General features: G+C 36.5%; 1 protein-coding gene across 6 annotated transcripts in view; it reads right to left on the bottom strand.

Annotated features, from left to right (window-relative positions):
- Positions 1-5,716: 5,716 nt before the first annotated feature.
- The window catches only part of U2SURP (U2 snRNP associated SURP domain containing), a 44,769-nt gene continuing 25,987 nt past the window's right edge, over positions 5,717-24,498 (bottom strand). For 5 of the 6 annotated variants that reach the window (XM_057412972.1, XM_057412973.1, XM_057412974.1 and 2 more), the window contains 11 exons: positions 23,799-23,878; positions 22,625-22,712; positions 21,433-21,555; positions 20,018-20,174; positions 19,550-19,645; positions 18,909-18,975; positions 17,716-17,878; positions 11,014-11,124; positions 8,394-8,512; positions 7,388-7,564; positions 5,717-6,241 (listed from right to left, as the gene is read on the bottom strand). In XM_057412972.1, the coding sequence (XP_057268955.1) occupies positions 6,103-6,241; positions 7,388-7,564; positions 8,394-8,512; positions 11,014-11,124; positions 17,716-17,878; positions 18,909-18,975; positions 19,550-19,645; positions 20,018-20,174; positions 21,433-21,555; positions 22,625-22,712; positions 23,799-23,878 (1,320 nt within the window). In that variant the 3' untranslated portion in view covers positions 5,717-6,102. The remainder of the gene's footprint in view (positions 6,242-7,387; positions 7,565-8,393; positions 8,513-11,013; positions 11,125-17,715; positions 17,879-18,908; positions 18,976-19,549; positions 19,646-20,017; positions 20,175-21,432; positions 21,556-22,624; positions 22,713-23,798; positions 23,879-24,498) is intronic. The other variant, XM_057412976.1, reaches the window with a different exon arrangement.

Below are 24,498 nucleotides of genomic sequence, written 5' to 3'. Positions count from 1 at the left end.
CAAATTCACTGGAGAATAAGAGGCAACAGAACAAGGCACAGCCAGTGGAACAGCTCACTGCTGCTAAGAGAGATTGTCCCAGGTCTGCATTTCCTTCCTCCCATGCACCTCATCACATCAACCTGCCTACCCTGTGCTCGTCCTACTTTTCCACTAGGGAAGTGGTCAAACAAGTGCTAGAGATGGTGGTGGGAAAGTGACAGGAGTACGTGACCACAGCGGAAGTGAGCAGGGTGCAGAGTGCAGCATCAATGCAGTGCATCTTATCAAAACACACACTTCAAATGAAAACACTGTGGACGCAATTGCACATTACAAGGGAACTGTTACCAGAAATGAGGACTGTCCTGCTCACTGTCTGCCCTGTTCCCTGCACTGAGCCAATTCAACTCACAAAGACAGCAGAAAGAGTGAGAACAAGCACACAAGAAAAGTGTTTTGCCTTAGTAAATTGAACTGGCTACTCACAGGGCACAAAGGCAGGAGTGACAGGACCTGCACCCCACAGCAGCAACAAGCTGTGACACGAGCCCAGCCATAACACACAGCCTTGCACTACAGCATGACACGGGCTCCATTCCTGTCACCTCGCATTCCTGCAAACCATTCTAAGCTTTGAAAAGCTACTCGTCATCATCCCAGTATCTGAGCAGCAGTTCTGAGTGGGAGGTTTTCTTTTTTCAAGAGAAGGTTATACAAGCAACTCTGCAGTGATCAGCCCACGCCTCGTTACTGCATTTCTGAGAAGCACAGAGGTCTCTGTCAATAGCACCAACAGAAGCAACCAGTACAGTTTGACAATGCAGGCAGAACCGGCACCAACCAGCAGAACTGCTGGTGAGGCCAAGAAACTGCCCTTAGCACAACACGGATGAACACTGCTCTTTTCCAGGTTAAAAACAAAACCATTGCTGGATATTGGCAAACTGACACTTTTATTGTTGCCATGTCATTTGGAAAATTCTCTGCATAAAATACAATACTAAAAGCAAGTATGACAAAAAAGTTCACATGAAACTACCATTTCCTCTTTAAATAATGACAAACAGAAAGCTTTCCAGCTTATGACAGTTATACAGTAAAACATTCCTGGCACAAGACGAGACATGAGAAGTGGGAAGTGGAACAGGCTTACCCATGAAAACTGACTGTGCTGACAAGAAGCAGGTGGAGGGGGAAATGGTATGCAATTGTTTTAGACTTCTGCATCCTACACAATGAGAAATACACAGGGACAAAGCTAAATTAACATTTTAGTCATGACTCTTACAAACTGACTTACAAACTGCAGAGCAGCAGTTACAGCAGCAGCATGAACTGGTGGAACATTGAAATCTTCCAACAGTTCGCGCAGCAATGAGAAGAGAAATTCTACTCTGAGCTGTTTTATTAAAAGACAAGTTTATGAACTCAACCTTCTTCAAAGCCTTACTCAAAACAGTAAATGCTGGATAATGTTCAGGGTTTGACTGGTCATATCAGGTTTCTAATTTGTTTAATCTCATGATACTGAACAGTGATTTTAAAACAATTGTGAAAGTCTCCTCTTGATTATTCACTGCTGCCATCTTCAGCTACAGAATTCACTACCCTTGCTGCCCCAAAAATCAAGACGTCAACAAAGAAAATGCACAGAAAGCAGACCAATCTTTAGTAAAAAGGCAGCAATTCAGATACCCTTCAAAATTACCTTTACCTTAATGCAGCCAAATGCATGTGCCCTCAACTAAGTATTTAATAGAGACCCCAACAGTTGAGAAACAACTCACCCCAAATTCCTCAAGCAGCTATATGAAAAGTACAGCAAGCCAACAATCAAAAACTAGATAAGGCCTTAATCTATCTATAGAAATACAATAATGCTCCTTATTTTCATTAAAAATATTCATTCCACCAAAGAACGGTAAATGCCTGTGGAGGAAAACCCCACATGTAAGCTGCCTCAAGTCATCAAAGATGCTTGGAACAGATTTGCCATTGTTGGCTGATCTCACTTCTCTCATCACAAGATTCTAGTTTTGAAGTCATGTTACATGAACTCCTTCAGGACATCTTCCAAGGCACACGTCAGAGACCTATTTTCAACATGCCAAGAACACACCCTGAACACTGGTTGATCCCCAACAACACCCTAAGGATAAAACTGGATTTTCTATTTTAGCACTCTAATGTAGAGGTCTCAGGCAGTATTCATACCAAGGAGGTCTAGTACAATTTTTACACAGTTTCAGCTATAAAATCTGCCTCAAACCAATACGAATTCAAAAGCTATCCCAATGGTGGGCATAATCACAAGTTCATAACCAAAAAAGCATAAGAGTAGTTTTACATGCAGAAAACCACAACGAATACAATAATCCAGCATCTTCAATGGGTTCACATGTGCTTGGGAAGAGTACTGTATTAGTACAGAAGGTGATTTATAAACGTGGAAAGCAGAGTACATTTGGTATCACTGGGACAGATCAACTGATGCTAGCAATTCTAAATATATGCTTTGAAAAACAATTTGTTACCCTTGTTCATAAGTGGTTTATTCTTAGCTTCAAAACCTCCAAGGGGGAGGCAGGGGGAACACACATGCACCTAGTGCCCAAATACTAACCTGGCATTGACTTTCAGAAACAAATTCTTCCTCAAATAGAATTACAAAAGGAACATGCAGCTGGCGCGCAGAGAAGTCAAAGGAAGCCACAGAGTTTAAAAAAGGCAGTTTAAATATGAACACGTCTGTAACACTGAAAAGAAGTATTTTAACTGTCAAACAGAGACTCTATGCGACCAAGTAACTTTTCTCACTGAGACAAGGCCCATGTGCTCAGAGCATGACTAAGTTCTACAGAGATACACAGAGGTCAGGACTGGTTGAGAAAAACAGGTGAACTAGCAACCCCATACATAGGCCTTTGCATGAACACCTGAAAGTCCTACAGAGTGCTGGGAAAGCTTCACCAAAACATATCAGCACAGCAGCCTCTGCCATATACCTGGGAATACACCATATACGTTCCGTTTCTAATATGATCCCATACTGAGACAGGCCTCACCAGTTGCTGTTTCAGGCTGCCAGAAGCTTACTCCGACACACTGGAATTTGTCTGTAGCAAGCTACAATCAGTTTCTCGCTTTGGATAAACCTAAATGCTAAAGCATGAATATTGACCTCTGATATCATCAATAAGGCAGGGCAGGACAGGAGAGAGAAGCCCTTATCTACTGATGCTCCCCCCTCCAAAGGAAATGGTCAGATGCTCCCTGACTGGAGGATAATGGGCTTTCTTCCTGTACAGTCACTAAAACCATTTGGAAACACTGGACCACAACGCATCAGGACAGAGCTTTTTTTCCACAAGACTTCATCTGGATGCTACTTCCCGAATCCCAGTATCAGTATTTAAATTACACCTATCCTGCATCAACTAGATGATTTTTTTCACCATTTCACCCCAAAAAGCTGCAGACACAAAGTCACATGGTAATTGCACTACAACATGATAATTTTCAGTCTTCAATATTGATTCACATCTTTTACAGAAGATTTGTTACCAGATGCTTCTGCTCCCTGTTTTAATTTGTGGAAAAGCCAAGCTATAAACAAAACTACCTATAAAACAAGGGAAGAAAATGTAGGATCAAAAGATACTCTTCAACATCTCAGCATGATTAAAAAAAGACATCCAGTTAAGGATACAGTCTTAATTGTTCAAGAGACTATTAGGTATAAAAGAGCTTTCCTACAAACTAGGCTACGAAGCAAAGAACAAGAGGTATGAAAATGGCATTGAGAGAATAAAGATACTGAAAAAAGGTATTGCATAATAATGCTGTTACAAAATAAAGTCTAATGGGTGTCTCCCCTTTAGCTCTCTAGCTACTTGGCTTAAGCCTTTTATAATCACTGCCGAGAATTTTATACAAGCTGAAATCAAAATTAATTATTGAGAAGTATGCAAACCTATAATGCTATTTTCTACCCTGACAACTTTTAGCTATTAAATACACAATTGATTCCGCAGATAGAATATTCCTGTGGCAAACCATCCTTAGTCTCACTTTACCTAAAACATTGACATTTATCACTCCTCCATTTACAAACAGCTATTCAGATAAAAGTAATAGTTTTAAAGTTGTTAATCAGATCTGAGGTGATCTTCCCATTGTAACAATTCTCCCTGTCCACAGCTTATGCTGACACCTATTTTTTGCTCTAGAAAACCATCTGTCCAGTCTGTCCCAGGTGTGAATACACAGCATTTAAGAAAAAGTAACCTAGTTTCTAATAGTTTAGCTACCAACATCTGTACATCTTAAACACTCTATGTTACAGGGAGAAAAATATAAAATATAAACTCTCCGTATTTCTAAGCCAGTTTCTTTATAATGTAATATAAACAGATAGAAGGTGTATTTTCTTATCAATGCATCTATTCAATACTTAGACTAAGAAAGACTTCACAGTACACATGCATTCCCCGTATTTTCAGTATTCCACATAATCTCTCAGTTCCCATTAACAAAGGGAATTTTCCACTTAATTCTCACTTTTGCAACAATTCATATCATCTTTCAACAGTTTCCTATCAGCAAAAAGAAAACCTGAGGGTTTTTTTTAATTAAATATGCACTTTTTCAGAAGACTTCTTAAATCCTGGTTCTGAGAGCATTTTCTCTTAAGCTATATACACGTACAATTGTGATTTCCCCCAGCACATTTACAAGATCCTAACAATGTAAAACCTGTAGATACACAACTATAATAGCGGCCATCATCCAGCACTCTGTGCCTGTGTTTAAGTCCAGATTTTGCTTTTAGAAACAGTTCACAGGAGGCCAGATCCCTTTAATTTTATGTTTTTATTACAATCTCCCCACACCTCCAAGTATAAATATTGAACCCTCCCCATTTCTCATCCCTCCCTGCCTCCCACCCACAGAACGTTTGCATGGTAAGAGACCAAGGTGAAGCGTTTTAAAGCCACATCAATGCCTAAAACACAGAACAAGTCTGGAGAAAGGAAAGCCTAACATTAAGAAAAGTTAAACAGCTCTGATTCCAAAATATTAATAAATAAAATATGTAGTAAAAAAGTTTTATTTTTCCTAATTTTGAAAATTTTTCACAACAAAGGAATAAATTCAATAAAATAATGTAAAAGCTGTCATTTTTGGGGTAAAAATCTGGTTTAGGAAACAATAGTGTACTGTAGGTTTCAATTATGGTACTTAGACTTAAGGAAAAAGTTATAGAGCCTCAGGCTTGCTGTCCGTTTATTGTTCCCTATGCAGGCCATAAATATGGCTTGTTATTGATACATCATATATACATATATATATATCTGATATAAATATACATATGTATGATGCATCTCTGTGGAGGCCCTTTTTAAAAACCAATCAAAAATGTTACTGTGGTGTCACAAATATTCCCTGCAACTAAAATGGAGAGATATGAAGCAAAGATTTACTTATAAAGCTTATCACGGTAGGCACCAGACTGTTCAACTGCTTAGAGTAAAATATCACAGCAGGAAAGAAAACCCATCCACCGGATTCACAAGTTGATTTTATCTGGATAGTCAAACTAGTGAAAGCAAGAACAGCTACTGCTATACTGAGAGAGCTAAGCACCATAGTATGTCTGAAATACACAGTACTTCTTAAACAAACTATGCATTCCTTTAGAGAGCTGTATCACCAGTGGGGCAAGAAAACAACATTTAATTTTCTGTTCAGATTTTATTTGAAATCTAATTCAAATTGTCAAAGCTACAAAAAGGGGGAACATTTGAGTTATTTCTGCTATGTCACAATATTCTAGAACAAAATATCACTACTGCCAGCAGACCACTTACACACATTTCTGATGAAACTTCTAAACACAAAAATGTTTCTTTTGGGAAATAGTCACAATGAAGGTATTTTGTACAATATAAAACAATGACAAGTCTACAGATGCCATTACTCATGAGTACTCGTGCATTCACAAAAAAAAAAAATTATCAGGAATGCTTTTTTGTTTTTTGTTTTTTAACAGACTGTTCAGGCACAAAAACAAAACCGCATTTCCAGTAAGTGACAGCATCATAAAAAATAGTAACATTGTCAGTGTTTGCTTTTCTTTGACTTCTTGTGAGATCTGTGAGGAGAACGGGACTGAGACCTGGATTTTTTCCCTGACTTTTTAGGGGATCTGGATCGTGATCTTCTTGATCTTTTGGGTGTCCTGGAGCCAGAAGGTGATCTGCCCAAAAAAAAAAAAAAAAGAAAAGAAAAGGTTCATGTCTAAAACTGACTGATGAAACCGGCTTTGCTTGCAGTTATTTGGAATTTATTTCTTCAACTAAACAAGGTAGAAAATATTTTTCGTTAGTAAGGGGAAAATAGCACAATGATTTCTTGCCTTTGAGAATGAGGCAGTTTTTGCATTATAAGGTTTTTAATGCATTTTGGGCTTAACTGCAGTGCTTAGAACCCACAAGAAAAGTAATACCAACTCATGTCCTCCTTAAAACTACATAAGGAATTCACAGCCTTCCACATCTGCCTCAACCACCTTGGCTCTTGTATTAATAGCAGCCTATATCTGTACATAAGAAAACAGAAATGAACAACTGTTTTGAACTGTTACGCTAAAATACTTCTGTTTTTATCTGAATTCCCAATTTATAGCACAAGAATCCAATTACTGTGAATATTCACTACGATATTCTCAACAACATGAAAAGAATATTCCTCAATATGTCTGAGAAATCTTCAATTAATGAGACATTCTACACTTTTAAAAGAAATGGAAGCTAAACTTTCAAGTTTTGAACTGCAAAACCATCAATACAATAATAAAATCTCACCCCAAGTTTAACATTAACTAGAAACAAATATCTGTCAGTCTGGAGATTAGGAAACACCTACTTCAGAAACAAAACCCCATAAGCAATATCTAATCTAGATTTTTTTTCCCATTTAAAAAAAAATCATGGGAGAGGAGATTTATGTAAGCAGATCAACAGTGAAAGTCTGCATGCTCAGTATAATTCTACAAGTTTTATTGGCTATAGAAGATTTGTCCTTTGAAAATAAAATCTAATAAAGCAGTAAGGTGCTTTGGTTTAAAAGCAGTATTACTCAAAATTATCAGTAAACAGGTGAACAAGAAGATAGAAGTGAAGAGTGTTGAGCTATCAAGGCAGGAGCCTGCATACATTTCAGACACCAGTGTCCAAAGATATTACCCAGCAATACGCAGCATAGTCCGTTACTAGAGAAAATAATTGTGTATCCAATGTGCTGTTAAAAAAAAAAAACTCACCCACAAAAAAAAAAAACAAACAAAACACACCTATATACTTAACTTTTCTACAACCTAAAAATGGAGAAGATACCAGCTTACCTTTTGCCTTTTTTACTGACATCTCTGGGAGAATCCTTATGTGATGACCGAGAACGTGAACTCTCTTTGTGGGACCGTTCCGAGCGCTCTGACCGTTCGGATTTTGGTGACGGAGATTTTGCTCGTCTACTGCCACTGCTGCGAGATGGGCTGGGTGAAGCACTGTGTCGTCTTTTCCTTTGTAAAGAAAGATACAGTCATATACATACACACAGAGACACAGAGAAGTGAAAATGGATACTAAAAAAAATAACTTTCTTCCCGTAGATATTTTCTTTTGGCAGTATAACATTAGATCCTTTGAAGTAATTATGAAGTAGTAGAGTTTTTACTACTTAAAATAATAAAAAGAAGTTCAACATGTGCATAAGATTTTCTCTGGTTGAAAAAAAAAGTAACAGTTAAGGCCTGTAATTCTTCTGCTCATCTTTGACAGTGTAAAAACATTCTGTCATGGTTTCCTGGCAAGCAAGACATTCTACCCAATCTATCCTTAATACCACGGATAAGTTTGGCTATACAAGTATTAGAAAATCAGAGTGTACAATCAAGTACCCTAAAATCTCACCGTTTTGAAGAGTTTTCACTATGAGATGAGTAACATTTAAACCATCACAAATAATTTGTGGTATGACTTCAGTACAGTTTTTCTGAGTAATACATTGCAGTTAGTTCACTGCTAAAAGAAGAGTTAAATATCCTTTTTGCAACTGGTAGTGATTCTACCATATTTCCTCAGGGCCTAAATAAGCCAAAAAGGAATTCTAATCAAAAGGGTACATCACTTGGCGCAGGATAAAAATGACACTTCCTTTAATATTTTGAAGTACGTTTTAATAGCCAAAGCATGTTTCTTATTGTTTGGTGTTTTTTTTTTGTTTGGGTGGTTTTGTGATTTTCTTTTAAAATAAGGTGTGTAATACACCACAATTTCAAGGCTGCCACTGTATACAAAGATACTATGAGGTTTTTCCTCCCATCCACTTTACTCCAAGGAAAGCCATACCTCTCTTTTCTTGTTGGTGTGCATTCCTCCTTTTCCTTCTTGTCTTTGGATCTGGAGTCACATTTTTCCTTGTCCTTTTTGTCTCTGTCTCTTTCTCTTTCCAACTCTTTTTCTTTTTCCTAAATTATTAAAAGCATTAATGATTTCAGGGGAAGTGTGACTAATTATTAAGCAAAGAAACTTAAGCTAATCACAAACAGCATAAAAGCATTGAGCACTGAAAGAACACAGCACATAATCCAGGAAGGAGCTAATGTCACACCACACCACTCTTCAAATCTGTACTACTGCTTTGTACACAGCAGAATTATTTATTGTAACACAAACATTGACAAAGCCATGTAAGATGTTGCCCTAGGTAAGAAAGTCTGAGTATCTAATTGGAAATGAACAGTCTTCATTTTATAGATTTTGGGGAAACATTACAGCTGTTATAGATTTTCTAAACTAAATTAAACACAAAAGGATACCAAGAACCTCTTTTCTACTTAAAACACATGCATTCATCTTCATTAATCCAGACTGAAAACAGAGATAATCTCATAACTACAAGATATCTAAAGACAAAACAAAAATAAACAAGATTCTGCAATCACATCTACTCTGTCAAAAAAAACCCACAAATATGGTTCATTTCTATATACCAACAGGACCATTTTGAAAGAAAAAAATATACCCTGAGCTAACCTTGCCTGTCTGCCAAATATAAAAGTAACTATACAAAAATAAACCTAAACCATCGGCAAGTCTGAACACAGAGATCAAGAGATGTGCTTCATCCACTATTGGCATAAGAAAAAAAAATCCTTCTGTGGCAAAAGAATGAACAGATGTTCCCTGCATACCCCATAAAGATAACAAAGAAGGGGCAATTTCACTAAATCAAAGAAGGGGTGGGGGAGATGAGTGAGGGGAGATTAACACAAGTGCAGGAAACACCAGGACAGTTATAGCAATCTAGCCTCGCATTTTCTTTACATGGGAGACTTATCAGTAAAATTTTAAAGTTCCCCTTATCATTATACCTGTTATTGCAAACTACTGTCAGATTTCATTAAAATCAATGGGCTATAAAGATATTCCTAGTTTGTTAGCATAGCTAATTATTTCATCTTGATAAATAGGAATAAACTATCTTAAATAGCTTTAAGTTCCTATTTTCTTAATAATACACAACAGTACTAGGATCTACTCTTGGAATTAGACAAAAAATGACAACCAGCTACCAAGTTCGTGGGAAATGCAATCAGAGCTAGTATAATGTTATAAAAGCTAGCTTTATTACGGCATTAAAGCAAAACATAAAGTTATTCCCTTATCAAAAGAGTTGTTATTTAAGAACACCTGTTCTTTATCATTAAATTGTTATAATTGTTAATTATCATTACATATTTCTTAACTAAATACTACCTACTACAGCTTTGAAAGTGAGACAATTATAAAACAATGTGAAATACTGCAAGTTGGTTGAACTTTTATTCTACACAAGGTATCTAACAAAGTTATCAGAATTATGATTTCTGGGGTTATAAGCTAACTGTTTAAAAAAGTAGGTAAGCTAACTCTTTAACGTAGGTTCTAACTTACTGTCTCAGTAAATATTCTATGCTTATTGTACAAATCACTTCTTTCTCAAATTACAGAAAACACTGAGGAAGTGGAAAGTTTTAGGATGTAACTACATTTAAAAGGAAAGTTACTTCTAAAATCAAAGTCTTAACCACTAACATCAACCTCCAAATGTGTAAATGTCCTTTAGGAATCAGCTTTCTTAATTTTTACAAGTCTCTTTCTTCAAGGTACTTGGCAAAGTTACTTTAGCGAATTAGTCAGATATTGAGCGCCAAATAATGCAAAGAACAAGTGACAGCCAAACATCTGGTGAAAACTGCCTATTTGTATTTCGCTTCCAGGAAACCGCATGGGTACCTAATTTAATCATCGATCTGTCAGGCTGTGAAACTAGATTAGAGAAGCATCTGCCAGTTACTCTCCCTCTCTAAATGCATTGTCCAAAGAGGCTCTGGGTTCTTTCGTAATGTTTGAAAGATTCAGATCACGTCACATGCATAATGCTAATTTCTAAAGCCACTCTGACTTCATAGTGCAGAGAGGACTACTAAAAATGGTAATGATTCAGAATTATTCCCTTTTGGGTGACAGTATGAGCTGGAATTATCCAGGAAATCTTAGACACTGGAGAATCAGAAGCATATATGCGGCTTAACACCATTCTTTCTCTTCCTTTGGAAGCCTTTAACACAATGGATCAGTTACTGAAAGAAAAATGAAAAGTCTGAGGAACAGCTTCAATTAACAGCTCTCCCTTTTCCCACATAACAGTTTGCTTTATGTAGGAGATCCAGAAGTGACCTCTATGGTTTCAAAACATTCTAATGATACCCATATGTACAGTGTGAAATCCTACACCATTATGAGATTATGTAGGAGAGATTATGTCTACTCTGCAGAAAGCACTTGGACTCAGACATGCAGTTTGACATTATAGTAGAATTTTATCGAAGACCATGGGTTGTTCTGCTTAATGCTACCTTACATTCAATAAACTCAATAAAATCCTATCACAGAATCAGAGCCAAACATAAAGAACATTTCTTACCCTCTGGAGCAGCTTGTCTCTATAGTGTTCAACCTGTTCCTGAAAACTCTGGCCTGGTTTCTTGGGTCTTTTCCCAGACTCTAACTCATCCTGAAACTTCATCACCTTAAGCTGTGAAAATAATACTGACCATTAGGTTATTGGGCTTATTGTTATCCAGTTAGGCAGGTGACTGAAAAGAAAATTCCCATGATTTGTATTCTTCATTCTTCCTATACAAGTTTGTGCACAAAAAGATACTAACTTTATTTAAACTGGATCAAATCAACAAAACCACATACACGTCTGCAGGCACCTGCAGTTGTTTACAGACATGTTAAAAACTAAAAATAAAGGGGTCTTTTTCTGTTATTCTATTACATTCTGTTCACATCATTAGAACAATGCACTCTTATACTTCTTAGATAATCTGTTTGCTTCCTTTCAAAATTAAATAATTTACTGCAGGTTTCCTAATGTATCATTTCAACTTTTCTGGTCTACTTCAAGTTTTCCTTCAGAAACTGGGTTTTTTTTCCATTGAACCCTAAATGTTAAAAGACTGATACACTTAGGACATTAAAACAAATGCATCTCCTCTTTAGGGCTGTTTGCACTGAGTGGCTGATTTGAAAGAAGTTGTTTTTTACTAACATAATACTCTATCGTGCACTAGCAAGCTTAGCAACAAAATTCAGTTAAATGCAACACTAAATTTACTGTGATAATATTCCCAACTGAGTCAAAAAGTTAAATAAGTGCCAGAATTTTTCCATGTGGATTTTTTTTCCCCCTAAATGGCCCAAAACCTTTCCCCAAGTTGATTCACATCATAAAACTTCTCTCACGTGTCTTAGCATTCATTTGTCAATTTTTAATTCTTACTGACATGGCCTTTTATAGGCAATACTTCAATTTTTCTTTTTTTTTTTTTTTTGTGATCAGAAGAATTTTGGGGGGCTGAGGGGAGGGGAGCAGCTTGGTAATAAGTCATGTTGTATGTGTCAACCATCTTTCAAATGTTTATGCTCTGACCCTCCTGTATTTCCTGCCTCAATACCAATTGCACAGTCATATATGCAGGAGTAGATTTTTCCAGTGCTTGAGGTTTGGTTTCATTTTTAGCTAACACACAAAATATTTTTGTCTTTAGAAATATTTAACTCTTCCACACCAAACACACACACACACACACACACACAAAGGGAAAGACTTTGTCAACTGTGTCCATTTTGATTATCTGAAGGGATTCTTATTCTTCAGGTCCTCAATTCCATAATATGAAGGAGGCACTAAATCAAATCCTAAAAATTTCTTTTTTCCTTCTCAAAAGAAAAGGCCGTACCAGATATGAAGACACCATGTACTTTAATCCTTTCCATTACTGACAGAGAAGGAAGGAAAGGTGCAACAAAAACATATCAATCATAAGAGCAAATATTAACCCAGGCAAAAACAGCACTACTTTGAACAGGATCCTCTTCCCCTTCAGTTATAGAGCTTATACGAACAACACATTTTTCATTTTAGTCTCAAAATACTATGGAGCAACTTGGTTTTGGGGGGGGAAGGGATAGACCCCAATGAGGCATTGCTATCTTGTAGAAGCTAAATTTCTGACAAATTTTCTGCTTACCTCCCTCATTTTACAGAGTACATGCTACCTAAGGGTGAGCAGTTTTGCTTACAATTCCTCCAGTTAAAGTCAGCAGCCAACACAAAGCTGACGTCGTCATCTGTCATTTTTTCTCTGCTCCTTGAAATACAGAAATACCTCTTGGATCCATATATTCAGAGTCACCCTGTCCAACCTGTTCTGCTACAAAATCAAGTTTGCTTTCTCTACCATGATAAGGAAGGAAAAATAAGAAAAGCCTATATAACCACTGACTCAACACCTCCCCAGACTCCAACTATGTTAACATCCTATGGTTTCCCAAGGCAACTGTGGTCTTTTACAGAACAATCATCAATGGATCTCTGCCCCACATAGTTCCTGTATCTCCCTTTAAACCTATGTGAACTGACGCCTTTTAGTACAACCCCTGGAAAAAGAGAGAAGTGGTACAAAATGCTGAGGGCATTAACAGCTCATGACCACCCTCCCTCACCACTCCAAAGAAAGAGTTCCTCCTCACCCCTGCCATCATTAGAGTGCTTGGCTTAGCCTTCCAATAGCCAGATCAACTCACTAATCCAGCAGAAGTCCACTGCCCACCTTCAATTCCACACACACACACACACTGCCCACATTAGTGAGATGTATTGGCTCAGGGTAAGAATGAGCAAGTGACAGAGCTCACAGGGAGGATCAGGATAGTCCCTTTCAGCAGAGGCAAGTAATTAGCTTTTGCTATTTCATCACCACCGTAACTGTGTTTTAAAAGTAAAACAATTACTTGGGCCTCAACGTCCACAAAAGAATTCTCTAAATAATTCTACCGCTCAGAATTACTATATAAACATATACCTTAGTTACTTCCCTTCAGCATTTCACTATTCATAGCATATTAGTCATAACAAACATTATTCTTATTGATCTTTTCATGTAGTATATGATGCTTATATTCCTATCATAGAGATCCAGATACACACCCAGTAGAAAGAGATCTCTAAAACTTAGGCTTAAATATGCTTAAACACCTAGTTGATGAAGCATTGATTTTGTAAGCATTCTGACTTTGTAAACCTGCATTTAAAAAGAACTAATATACTCTCACTGAATTGGTTATTCTTTAACTATTTTTGTCAAACAAAAACCATTAAGATTGTTCATCCTCAGAAGAGGATACACTGACTTTAACTAGAGTCTGTAATATGCATGCATGGCAATATGGAAAAGGAAGTTTCTCAAAACCCTGTGCCAAAACTCTGTAGTATTAATTTCTCAGGTACAGCAGTCTCCCACAGCAGAGGTTTTCAGAGACTGCAATGCAGAAGTGTGAAACATCAGTGAGGTTCCTGTGAGCAATCTCTACTAAGTGCCCCAATGCAGGGATCATATTTCTCACTAAACATAAGGAGGTATCTCTCATAACCTCAAAATTAAGAGCTCCAAAACACAAGTTTTGTCTTTTGGTTCTCAACTTGAAACTTCCCCCTCTCTCCTCAAACTCATTTGTGAGAGATTAAAAGATTCAGCCTTTCCTAGAATTTAAGGCCTGGATTACAGACTAACCAGTTCACTAGCAAGTTACAGAAAAGGTTAACATCCTGGTACCATGGTTCAGGGAAACCACAGTGATGCAAACCCAAGCCCTGACTGTAACATTTTGCCTGCTGACACACACAGGTGTGCTGTGGGTAGCCTCCTTTGCTTAAAATAAATCTGTTTTCAAAAACTGTTCTTGGTTTTCTCATCTGCTGATACGGAGTCCATACACAGTCGTCTCTGGGGCAGGGGGAAAGACTTTTCATAAGAGGTTATTCCACCGTTATACAGCCTAATAACTTCAGTAGCCCATTTCAAACACAATTTATTTGAGGTAAATTAGCTGCATATTACACACTAGGATTAACTAGGAAGTAAATCACCAGATGTTTGATAAAACACAGGAATTTCTGCTTGGTATGTAATTGCACCTAAATCTAGACTGATTACAGATAGGATACACATCCAAGACACCTGGTTGGAACCAGGTGATCTTTAAGGTCCCTTCCAACCCAAACCATTCTATGATTTTATAACTACTCTGCATACTAAGCATCATAAAAGAAATAATGGAAACTCTGTGGAACTTTGGGTTCTTGACAAAGGTACACAGGGCCCTGAAATTCACAACAGGCCTTGCATACGATCTGCTCTTCTGGACTACACTTTATCTGTTCTTACCTTGTGCTTTAGTCATTCTCTGTTGAAGACTGAATACTACACCAAAAGTACTCTGATCTATCTTGTCTGGTACAGCAATCTGTATCAAGAAAGCAAGGAGAGTAACCTCCTTACCTCCTTTCCTTGGTGACATACAGGAAAAACCTCCTTGGCTTTTGGTAGAAAAATAAATTGCACCTCAAATACCATGAAACATTGAGGGGTGGGGTGGGAGGAGCAGGGGACAGGCAGGTACACAGCTGTGGGGAATCTCTATGCACTGGGCAGGGGGATACTGACAGAGCACAGACACAGGACAGTACAGCAGAACCCAACCCTGCACCTCCTGGAGTTCAGTGGTATGTAACAGAAAGGCTGAACAGGAAGACTGCAGACCATTAGTCTCCTACCTCTGATTAAGCAATGAAATTCTACTTTGAGGTCTCAGCTAACACAAAGGTGAGCCAAGACAGTTACTGAAGAGGACAAACCTCCTCCACTCTGTGCTTTCTGGGTAGGATTATAAAAGCTTGCACAGCAACATGGAGACAGAAGTAAAGTACCTTAGAGAAAGGTCCAAGGAGGACAATGCTGCTTCATTTTACCTGTAAAAACCATTCTGAAATTTGAGTTATAATGTAAAGCAAAGCACCAATCTTCCCACACTTAAAAAAAAAAAAACAAAAAACCAAAAAAAAAAACAAAAAACAACAAACCACACCAAACTGTGAAAAAATCACTGTTCTTCTATGTTACAAAGAAAATCCTTTGTTCTGGCTAAGGTCTGGAAAGAGTTAACGCTCCAGGTTCCCAGGGGTACAGGGAAGGCAAACAAAGGGTTAACAACTTGCCTTCTCTGATGGCACCAGTCTGATGGCTGTGCCCAAAGTTTATTTCTTACTGCACTTTTCCCTCCCAGCTGACAAACTGAATTTACTAACTGTGCCAAGAGAAAAAAATTGTACTCATTAATTTAAAATAATGCATTAAAAATTATGTGTCAGCTTCCCTGCGAGTCACTGTGTAAAGTGCCAGAGAATCAGACTTTTTTGTCTGTCACATGACATTTTTAACAGTTTACGTTAGATGGCGTAATTGTTAAAGCTAGTAATCGGGGTTGGTTTTTTCCTCCCCTCAAATTTAATAATGGATGTGTTCTTCGGCAGGGACTGGGTACTTACTAAGAAGAAACTTTGAGTGTGAATGCTTTTTGTGTACTTTCCTGTCAATGACAAACTTAAGGAGAGACTTTAAGTACTTCTACCTAGTGTCTGAAATGTTCTGAAAATGAAAAAAAAAAGAAAAAAATTACAATCCTTTTCTGGATATTCCAGAAGTCTCAAACTGAGGTGGTAATTCACTTACCAGAAAGAATAAAGATGGTAATATGCACTTGAAAACATCACATATTTACCATATAAAACTGTGAGAGACATTTGCATTGATGAATGTACTTGCAACACTTGTGTGATGTAAAATTGACAATGGTTAAAGTAAATGACTTCCTAATCCGCCTCCACAACTGCTAGGATAACTTCTGTAAAACAGATCCCCGAGTCTGAAAGGAACCCTTTCCATAACCAGTACAATCAGTACTACAACAAAATGAAAAGTAGGTACACTTGTACTTTCATTAGTCTAACAACATATATTTCCTACAAAACTACTGCCACCACGAGTCAAGACAAGACACAAATACCGTTTAGATTTTCTCAGATTCAGAATCTACTCACTTCAAATGGCTATGCATCATGAACTTTCAAACTGCTATGCAAAGCAAGAGGTTTCTAAGTGCTGAGTTACAGTCCATTAATTTTAATAATTTTAATTACTAGAAGCATATTTGGGAGAAACAACAGTTGTGACATTTTAAAATATCACTTGTACACCTTAAATGATTACCACGGGGCTTTGCTAATGTCTGATTTTAGCGAACTAGTACATTATAACATAGAGAGATAGGCAGCCACAATTCCACATTCAAAATATTACCCAAATTATAATCTGTCACTTGGAGATGCTACAACTGCAACAAGTAGTTTAGCAGCTTCTTAGTATCAATTTAATGCACTGAACAGAAGGCACAGGAATTTCAGTGTTCAGTGTATCACGGGTTTTAATACTGAATAGAAGCTGGAAAGCTGTATGCAATTTTAAACCTTTTAATTTTAATTGCATTAAATTTAATTTCATTTTAAATTCAATTTTGCATGGCACCGTATGACAGAAGGGCTTCACTGCGAGACAAAGCTTGTGCTAAATGCAAGTTCTAGTTACCTTCTCAGTCAGCCACAAACTCAGAAGCCAGTATGAATACTTAAGAATCTGCACTCATCAACTTTAACAGCTATACTACAGCCTATGCTTGGAGAAAGGATAACAGAACGAGAGAGTCCTATAAACTGCATGTAGGTCTTTGATTAAAATACCCCATTTCCAGAGCCACCTGGTTTAGTTACATCTAATTCCTTGTTTGATGGCTGATACAGTGAAAAGTGCAACTTCTAAATGCAATAAAATACAGACACTTCAAGGCAAGAGAGAGAACAAGAAAGGCATAGGACTAAGGCCACATCCAAAAGTCACTCCGATGTGGCAAGAGGAAGAAAGTGTAGAGCAACCCATGCAATCACAAGCTAGCAGTGGTACTGAAAAAGGACACTGAAGAAGAGTAATTCTCAACATGCAATATACTCTGACTCAATTCTTCATTTTTCCTGCATTATTTTAAAAGCCAAAACAAGCAAGACTGGTAAACCAACATATCTTTGTGAAAACACACTGGACTACAAAAAAAAAAAAAAGGATTCTAATGATTTCAGTAAAAATAACTCCCTATTATACGCAGAGAACTGGGGAGCAGTGAGAACTGGAAAGGTACCAAAGGGTGCCATAAAACAGCGCATACTGACCTCTATCTCTCGGAGTTTGGCACGCTTTTCTTCACTCATTTCTGAATATTTAACTGATGACTTGGATTCAGGCATTTCTTCTTTAATAGGATTAGAATACATGTGTTGCTCTTCTGACTTCGAACTCTGAGTGTCATCTTCATCTTCACTTTCTTCTTCTTGACTTTACAGAAAACATAGAATTAAATGATATAGATATATATAAGAACGATCTGTTACAAAATTTACCGTCTCTCCTAGTTATTATCTAGGATTAGTTACTAGGTTTGAAGTCTGTTAAGTAAGATTATGTTGTGTAAAAGTCTGCAGCTACAAAAGTTTCTGTGAGACATATCTTGATATTCTCATCTAAATTGTTACGGTTTTGGAAGACTATTCATAGAATTATCCCCAGAAAATTTAAACTTTTTATATAAACATATTGCAGAACAATTCTTGAAATTTAGTCACCAAATCTACATCTGCCTCAGCTACAAAACAAGTCCACTACCTCAACAAAAATCTGTTTCAGCACTGTAATTTTGCTTTTCAAATACACTGTTTTATAAAGGAACAATATTTACTACACTTGCACTTTTTGGAGACAAACCTGACATGGCAGATACTCAAAATTATATTCCCAGACTGGCCACTACAGTGGTGCAGGACTGCATGCAATGCAGTAATATATTTAAAGCATTAACTAATAGATGCTCTCAACTGCCCAAAGTAAAAGACTGCTCAGAAACAACAGATGGCATGGAGTCTATTAGTACCCAAAGAAACATCTACGCTGGAACATGATTCACTGTGTTTGTCTCAAAAGCAAAAGGCAGAGGTTTAGACATATTCATACATACCTGACATCAAGATTTCCAAAATGCAAAATACTACTGCCTTTGTTCTTACTATCTGACATTACCAAATCAGCATCAATTTAAAGATTATGGTTGACAACTCTACCAAAAGGTATAATGTTTTATGATAGAGAAAAATTATGCAGGCTGCAAGCAAGCTGCACTAAAATCCTGACTTCTCTCCATTTCCTTACTTTCTAATTTTTTTTTTTGTTCTGCTCTTACAATACATACATTGCATATAGATGCATATATATGCATATGATACACAGAATACATATATCTCATTGGAAGTTCCAAAAATGCTCAACCTTAGAAGCAGAAAGCATATTTTCAAGAGAATGAAAGAGTATTTACTTTTGAATTTCCTCCTCCTCGGATTCTTCATGTTGGTCAAAAAGCTCCCATTTAGAAGTAGTAACAGCTAGAAGAGACCATAAGATCATTTTAACAACAAAAAAAGCTATCACAAACTCAAAATTAGTATTTGTAGATATAATAAAAGTTAAGATGTAAAACAATTTACCAGCACCTAGAACTTAATTCAGACTTCTATTTCACAGAAATACTCAAATCTCCACACTATCACAATATTTACTATTTGCAGAGCTACTGACTTATATCATGTGTCATGTTTCAGTAAATCCTTCAAAAGCAGCCATTTGTCAGTTTCTAAAATCTCACCTCCCAAACAAATATGTAGAAAGACAACCAACCACACACCCAGATTTTTATTTTTTTCCCCAATATTTAGTGAACTGGAAATTATTTCTAAAGGTTGGTAGGTTATTGAAGTAGAGTAACAAAACCAGAATACACTATTTTCTTCACCAAAGTTATAATAAAAAAAAGTTACAATTGAAAACCCTACTGCATTCCTACAGAAATCACATTAACAGTTTTAAGCAGATCAGTTGAAATATTCATGAAAGAAGTGACATTAAGCTTTCAGTTTACTTCAGGAGGCATTTACTTTAATATACACTTTGAAAACTAACCTTGAGCTTCCAGTTCTGATTCATCCACTGCTTCCCACTTCGAAGGGGCAACTTTAAATATAGGCTCATTCTTTTTTGAGTCTTCAGCTGCATCCACTGTTAAAGACACAGAAAAATAATTTCCAGTACTCTTCAAAAGTACAAACAGAAAAATCCTAATATAACTATCAGATTTAAATACTAAAGCATATTAAGCTGCTTTATTATTCGCAGAAAAAAAGAAATTAGTATTTGGAACCGGATACCCGTAACATCAGAAGACACCTACTGTGTCTCTGAAGCAATCACAGACTAAAAGCAGCTTTTAAAATAATTCTTCCTAGAACAAACTGAAATTAATCAAAGTCAACATTTTACAAAGCTACATGCCATGTTAATTCTTGGCTGAACTTCTAAAAACTACTTGGGGAAAACAGATCATTAAAAATTGAAGGTTCAAACTGAAAGCAGTATTGAAACATTTCATACAAGGAACTCCATCAAGATCGTCATCCAGCGACTTAATTGGGACTCCATCCAGATCATCAATAGGAGCAGCATCAATAGGAATTCCATCCACATCCTCTAGTGGAGCACCATCAAGCTCTTCCTCAATGGGAGCACCATCAAGATCGTCTGGTACTTCCTGAAAGCAAAGAATAATTAATTATTTCAATAACAAATCTACACTCCTTTTCTTTACTTCTGCAATCACTGACTCATTTCTTCTTAAAGGAACAGTTTTGAAAATACCTAAACACAAAACCCCTCAACTTTAACAACTTCTGTTACCCAGTACAGTTGCTTATTGTAGAAGATTCACATGACAATATCCTCCTATAAAAAATTGTAGGTATGAATTTTAGGTACGAATTTTAGGTAAGTCCACAATGTACGGGAAGCTTTGCAATACCTATATTTAAAAGAAAAGATACTAAGCTGAGGTTTAGCTTGAAATGAGCCAATTACAGTTAGATAAATCATACTTAGTCCATACGAAAGATTCCGTGAGAACTAGCAATCTGAACAACTAACAGGAATTGATTATGTAGCAAGAACACAAATTTAAGGAACACGTGTAAATGCTATGTACACCTGTACACCTACATACTCTAACATGTTAGGTACACTGTCTTTCATAGGGGCATGTTCACTCTGCTCTACTATAAGAGAAATAAGCCAATTTTCAAATTATACTGTAGGTCTGCCTCCAACTGTTCCGAAAGGCATGTTTCCAGAGTTACAAGATTAACTTAACCTAAACATACATACATTTATGTCTTTATTTTCTTGAGTAATACATATACATAACTGAAAGATCAGTACACACTGACTCAGTGCTAATGGCATCCCAAAACTTTGAAGCATAGAACTTAAAAATGTTGAATAGTAATTTATACATATCACTATATAGTAACTAAAACTCATTACATATCTTATTTAAAATAACCTCTATTTAAAAAAAAAATATATTTAAATACTGTAGCATAACACAGAAGTTAGGAACTTGCTGCTCTAATACAGTACAGCAAAGATCAAAGTAGAATATCACCAGTGCAAATGACCTACAACAACCTTCCTCTCAAACTAAGAAAGCTCAAATGGTTCCGTCACATTTAAGTGTGACACTCACACAAAAAGAATGTGGATGATTCAGGCAGCCAGATGCCTGCCACTTGTCTTTGCTCTGAAATGGCTTCACAATATACCACCACCACAACACCTAATCTACAAGCAACAAATGTATAAACAGATCAAACAGTATTTGTATTTAACAGTAAGGATTCACAGGAAAAAAAGGTCTGTTCACCTTAATAGAGACATCAAAATAGTCCTTGTCAGCCCTATTTCATACTTACACATTTTCCTCAGCAGCTGCTAGAATCATTGCCAAGGTCACTTACCTCTGTTTCTTTATCTTCCATGATATTTACAAGCCCCAAGAAAATATTCTGTAGTTTGATCAGAAATGGTTCTGGATAGATTGCCCAGTCTTCCCATGCTCGGAAGCATGTCATTACCCGTTGCTAGAAACAACAGGGAAAAAACATGCTCATAAATTTGTATTAGGAAATTTTAAGTGATTGGAAATACACCACAGAGAACTAACACTGTAGACAGCTACTCCTAAGTAGTTCCATACTAGAGTACATTACAATGATACCATGCTGATATGAATGAAATTATGTTCCTACTTTTATGGGGTCTGTTTTTGTCAAGCTTCAACTCAAGCTTGGCACATTAAATGTAGCTACAGGTATTAAAAATAATAATAAAAAATATTCTACTGCCTGTCTTTACTACATAATTCAATAAATAGTTTTAAAATAGCATGTAACTACAATTGATTTTCAATCTGTAGCAATTGGGAGGAGAGAGGTAGGACAGCCAGGATAAAACCCTTAAACAGAAAAACTACACTGTCAGCTTTGTATTTAAAGATTGATTTAAATAGAAAAAACAAAAAAACAAAAAAACAAAAAACAACCAACCAACCAAACAAACAAACAAAAAAATCTCATCCCCAACAAAAAAAAAAAACAAACCCAAAACCAAAAAACAAACTGCAGAAGACTGTTTAAAACAGGAGAAGGGAAAGCTAGGCCAAGCATGAGAATGGTGAGAAGCAGAGCACTTCATCTCAAAAATCACTCTCAACTACCCATGATCAGACTGCTTATTAAACCTCAAAAAAGAAAGCCTAGCACAAAAAAAACTTTAAAAATAACTTTATGCTGTCAAATCCACCAGTTTTTTCCCACAGGTAGCACCCAAGTTTATTTCTGAAACCAAAATATAGGCAGTCCAAAAATAATCAGAAGGCTAGAAGGCCTTGTTTGTACCTCAAGTACTACACAGATATCCTCTCAACTCCACCAATATACATCTACAGGTACACTTCAGTTGTTAGATGCTAATTTTCTTCCTTAATTTCAAGCCTATCTTTAAAAGAGAGAAAACTTGATTTATTTATTTTTTTTTAAGCTGACTGAGGAAGCCTGAGGTCTAAATCATCTATCATAGTATGCTATCTCTTGTGCAGGAACACCTATTTATTTGACTTCTATGTCATGTGAATAACAATGAAATACATACCTTGAAATTTTCAGACTGTAAATGGCCTTGTATTGTACGGTAAGTAGCATTGAGATCAGAGAATATCTGACATAATTTTGTTTCAAAACTAGAATTAAACATATACATTTCTTTAGTTAAACTTTGTAATATATGTTTTTTGGACATACATAATTAATGAAAATGCCTGGGACAGGACTCAAAAATACGAAATTTTGATCCCTATATTAGCCATGTACTGAACTATAAAGCAAATGATTACTGTATATTAAATCATCATGGACAACAACAGAATTGTGAAGGGAGATCTTCACATCTGCTGCAGTCTCTTTATACCACCTGGAAAGATTGGAGGAGGATAAAAGGAATTTTACAAACATATAAAATGAAAGAATTGTCTCAAAATTCACCTTGTATTTTTTAAAAATTCTTTGTTATATTTCTAGTCTAATTTACTCAATGAGGTCCTCAATGAAAGCACAGTGAGTAGCATCTGCCTAGCTTCCCTTGAGCTTCTCTCAATGTGCAGAAAAGAACCCTGGCACAACAAGACACACTGCCACAAGAAACATAATTTTCAATCACTTGTTTTATAACATGCTAAACATTTCCCATCATGCTACCATAATGTTAGAGAAACTCCAGGACGTAGATGCAATTAAATATCTAAATATTACAAAGGCACTCTCCATTGGACGTTGTTCTTAAATTCTTCTCAGTGCCTTAGAAACAAAGTACATAATTCCCTCACAATTTCTTCAAAGTTCATGGAGATTTAAAACAAAAAAAAAACACCTTTCAATTAAAATAAAAGAAAAAAAAAGAAAAATCTATTTCTAAAATTGACTTCTTCACATGCATTATTTCTTATACCATACCTTGGATATTACCTACAGACTCTCTTTCTGTAAAGGGGCACAAGAGTTATTCTCACCTCTGTGAAGTCCCACGTAAGTTGTCCCTTGACAGGGCCCTTGAAAGGGCATGTAACACTTCTTTTTATATTGTAAAACAATCATATGCATTAAGATACTACATCTCATACATTTTCATGCAGAGAGTTATAAATATCAGTGTTGTAACAGTAACCTCACAGAAAAGCGTTAATTTCTCTAGTCACATTTACCCACCGATACACAAAACTGAACACAAGGATTTTTTGGTTTTCTTTAATCAATCAAAATATTATACTTACAATTTTCTATAGTAGGAAGCATTGGCAACTTTAGCTGAAGAGTTGTATAACACATCCGACACTAGATACAATCTTGCAATCTACAATAAAGAATGTTCAAGTCAAGAGAACTCTACAGTTTAAATGATCCTGAAAATATATGCATTTTTTCCAGAAAAAAAATACAAGATAATTTAAACTATCTAGAAGTACCAAATTAAAATTAAGTGTAACACAGCCATATTGTTAATAAACATGCTAAGAGGCAAGTACCTTATGCTACACGGTACTAACCACTGTAACCTATTGCACAGTATTACAAAGGACGGATCACGGCATTCCAGTTTTTATTTCCTTATTTGAACAAACTATTTTCAACTTCACAGAAAGGCAGAATTTAAATTACAAGCAAATTCAGAACGAACGTAATCATTAAATCATAGAATAGTTAGGGTTGGAAAGGACCTTAAGATCATCTAGTTCCAACCCCCCTGCCATGGGCAGGGACACCTCACACTAAACCATGCCACCCAAGGCTCTGACCAACCTGGCCTTGAACACCACCTAGGATGGAACATTCACAACTACCCTGGGCAACCCATTCCAGTGCCTCACCACCCTAATAGGAAAGAACTTCTTCCTTACATCCAACCTAATCTTCCCCTGTTTAAGTTTTAACCCATTACCCCTTGTCCTATTACTACAGTCCCTAATGAAGAGC

Source organism: Pezoporus wallicus, unplaced genomic scaffold (genome assembly GCF_028554395.1).
Source record: "Pezoporus wallicus isolate ANWC-B61680 ecotype Strahan unplaced genomic scaffold, APGP_CSIRO_Pwel_v1 contig_7749, whole genome shotgun sequence".
NCBI classification, from domain to species: domain Eukaryota; kingdom Metazoa; phylum Chordata; class Aves; order Psittaciformes; family Psittacidae; genus Pezoporus; species Pezoporus wallicus.
The sequence above is the reverse complement of the archived record's forward strand: the minus strand, read 5'-3'. Positions and strand labels throughout refer to the sequence as shown.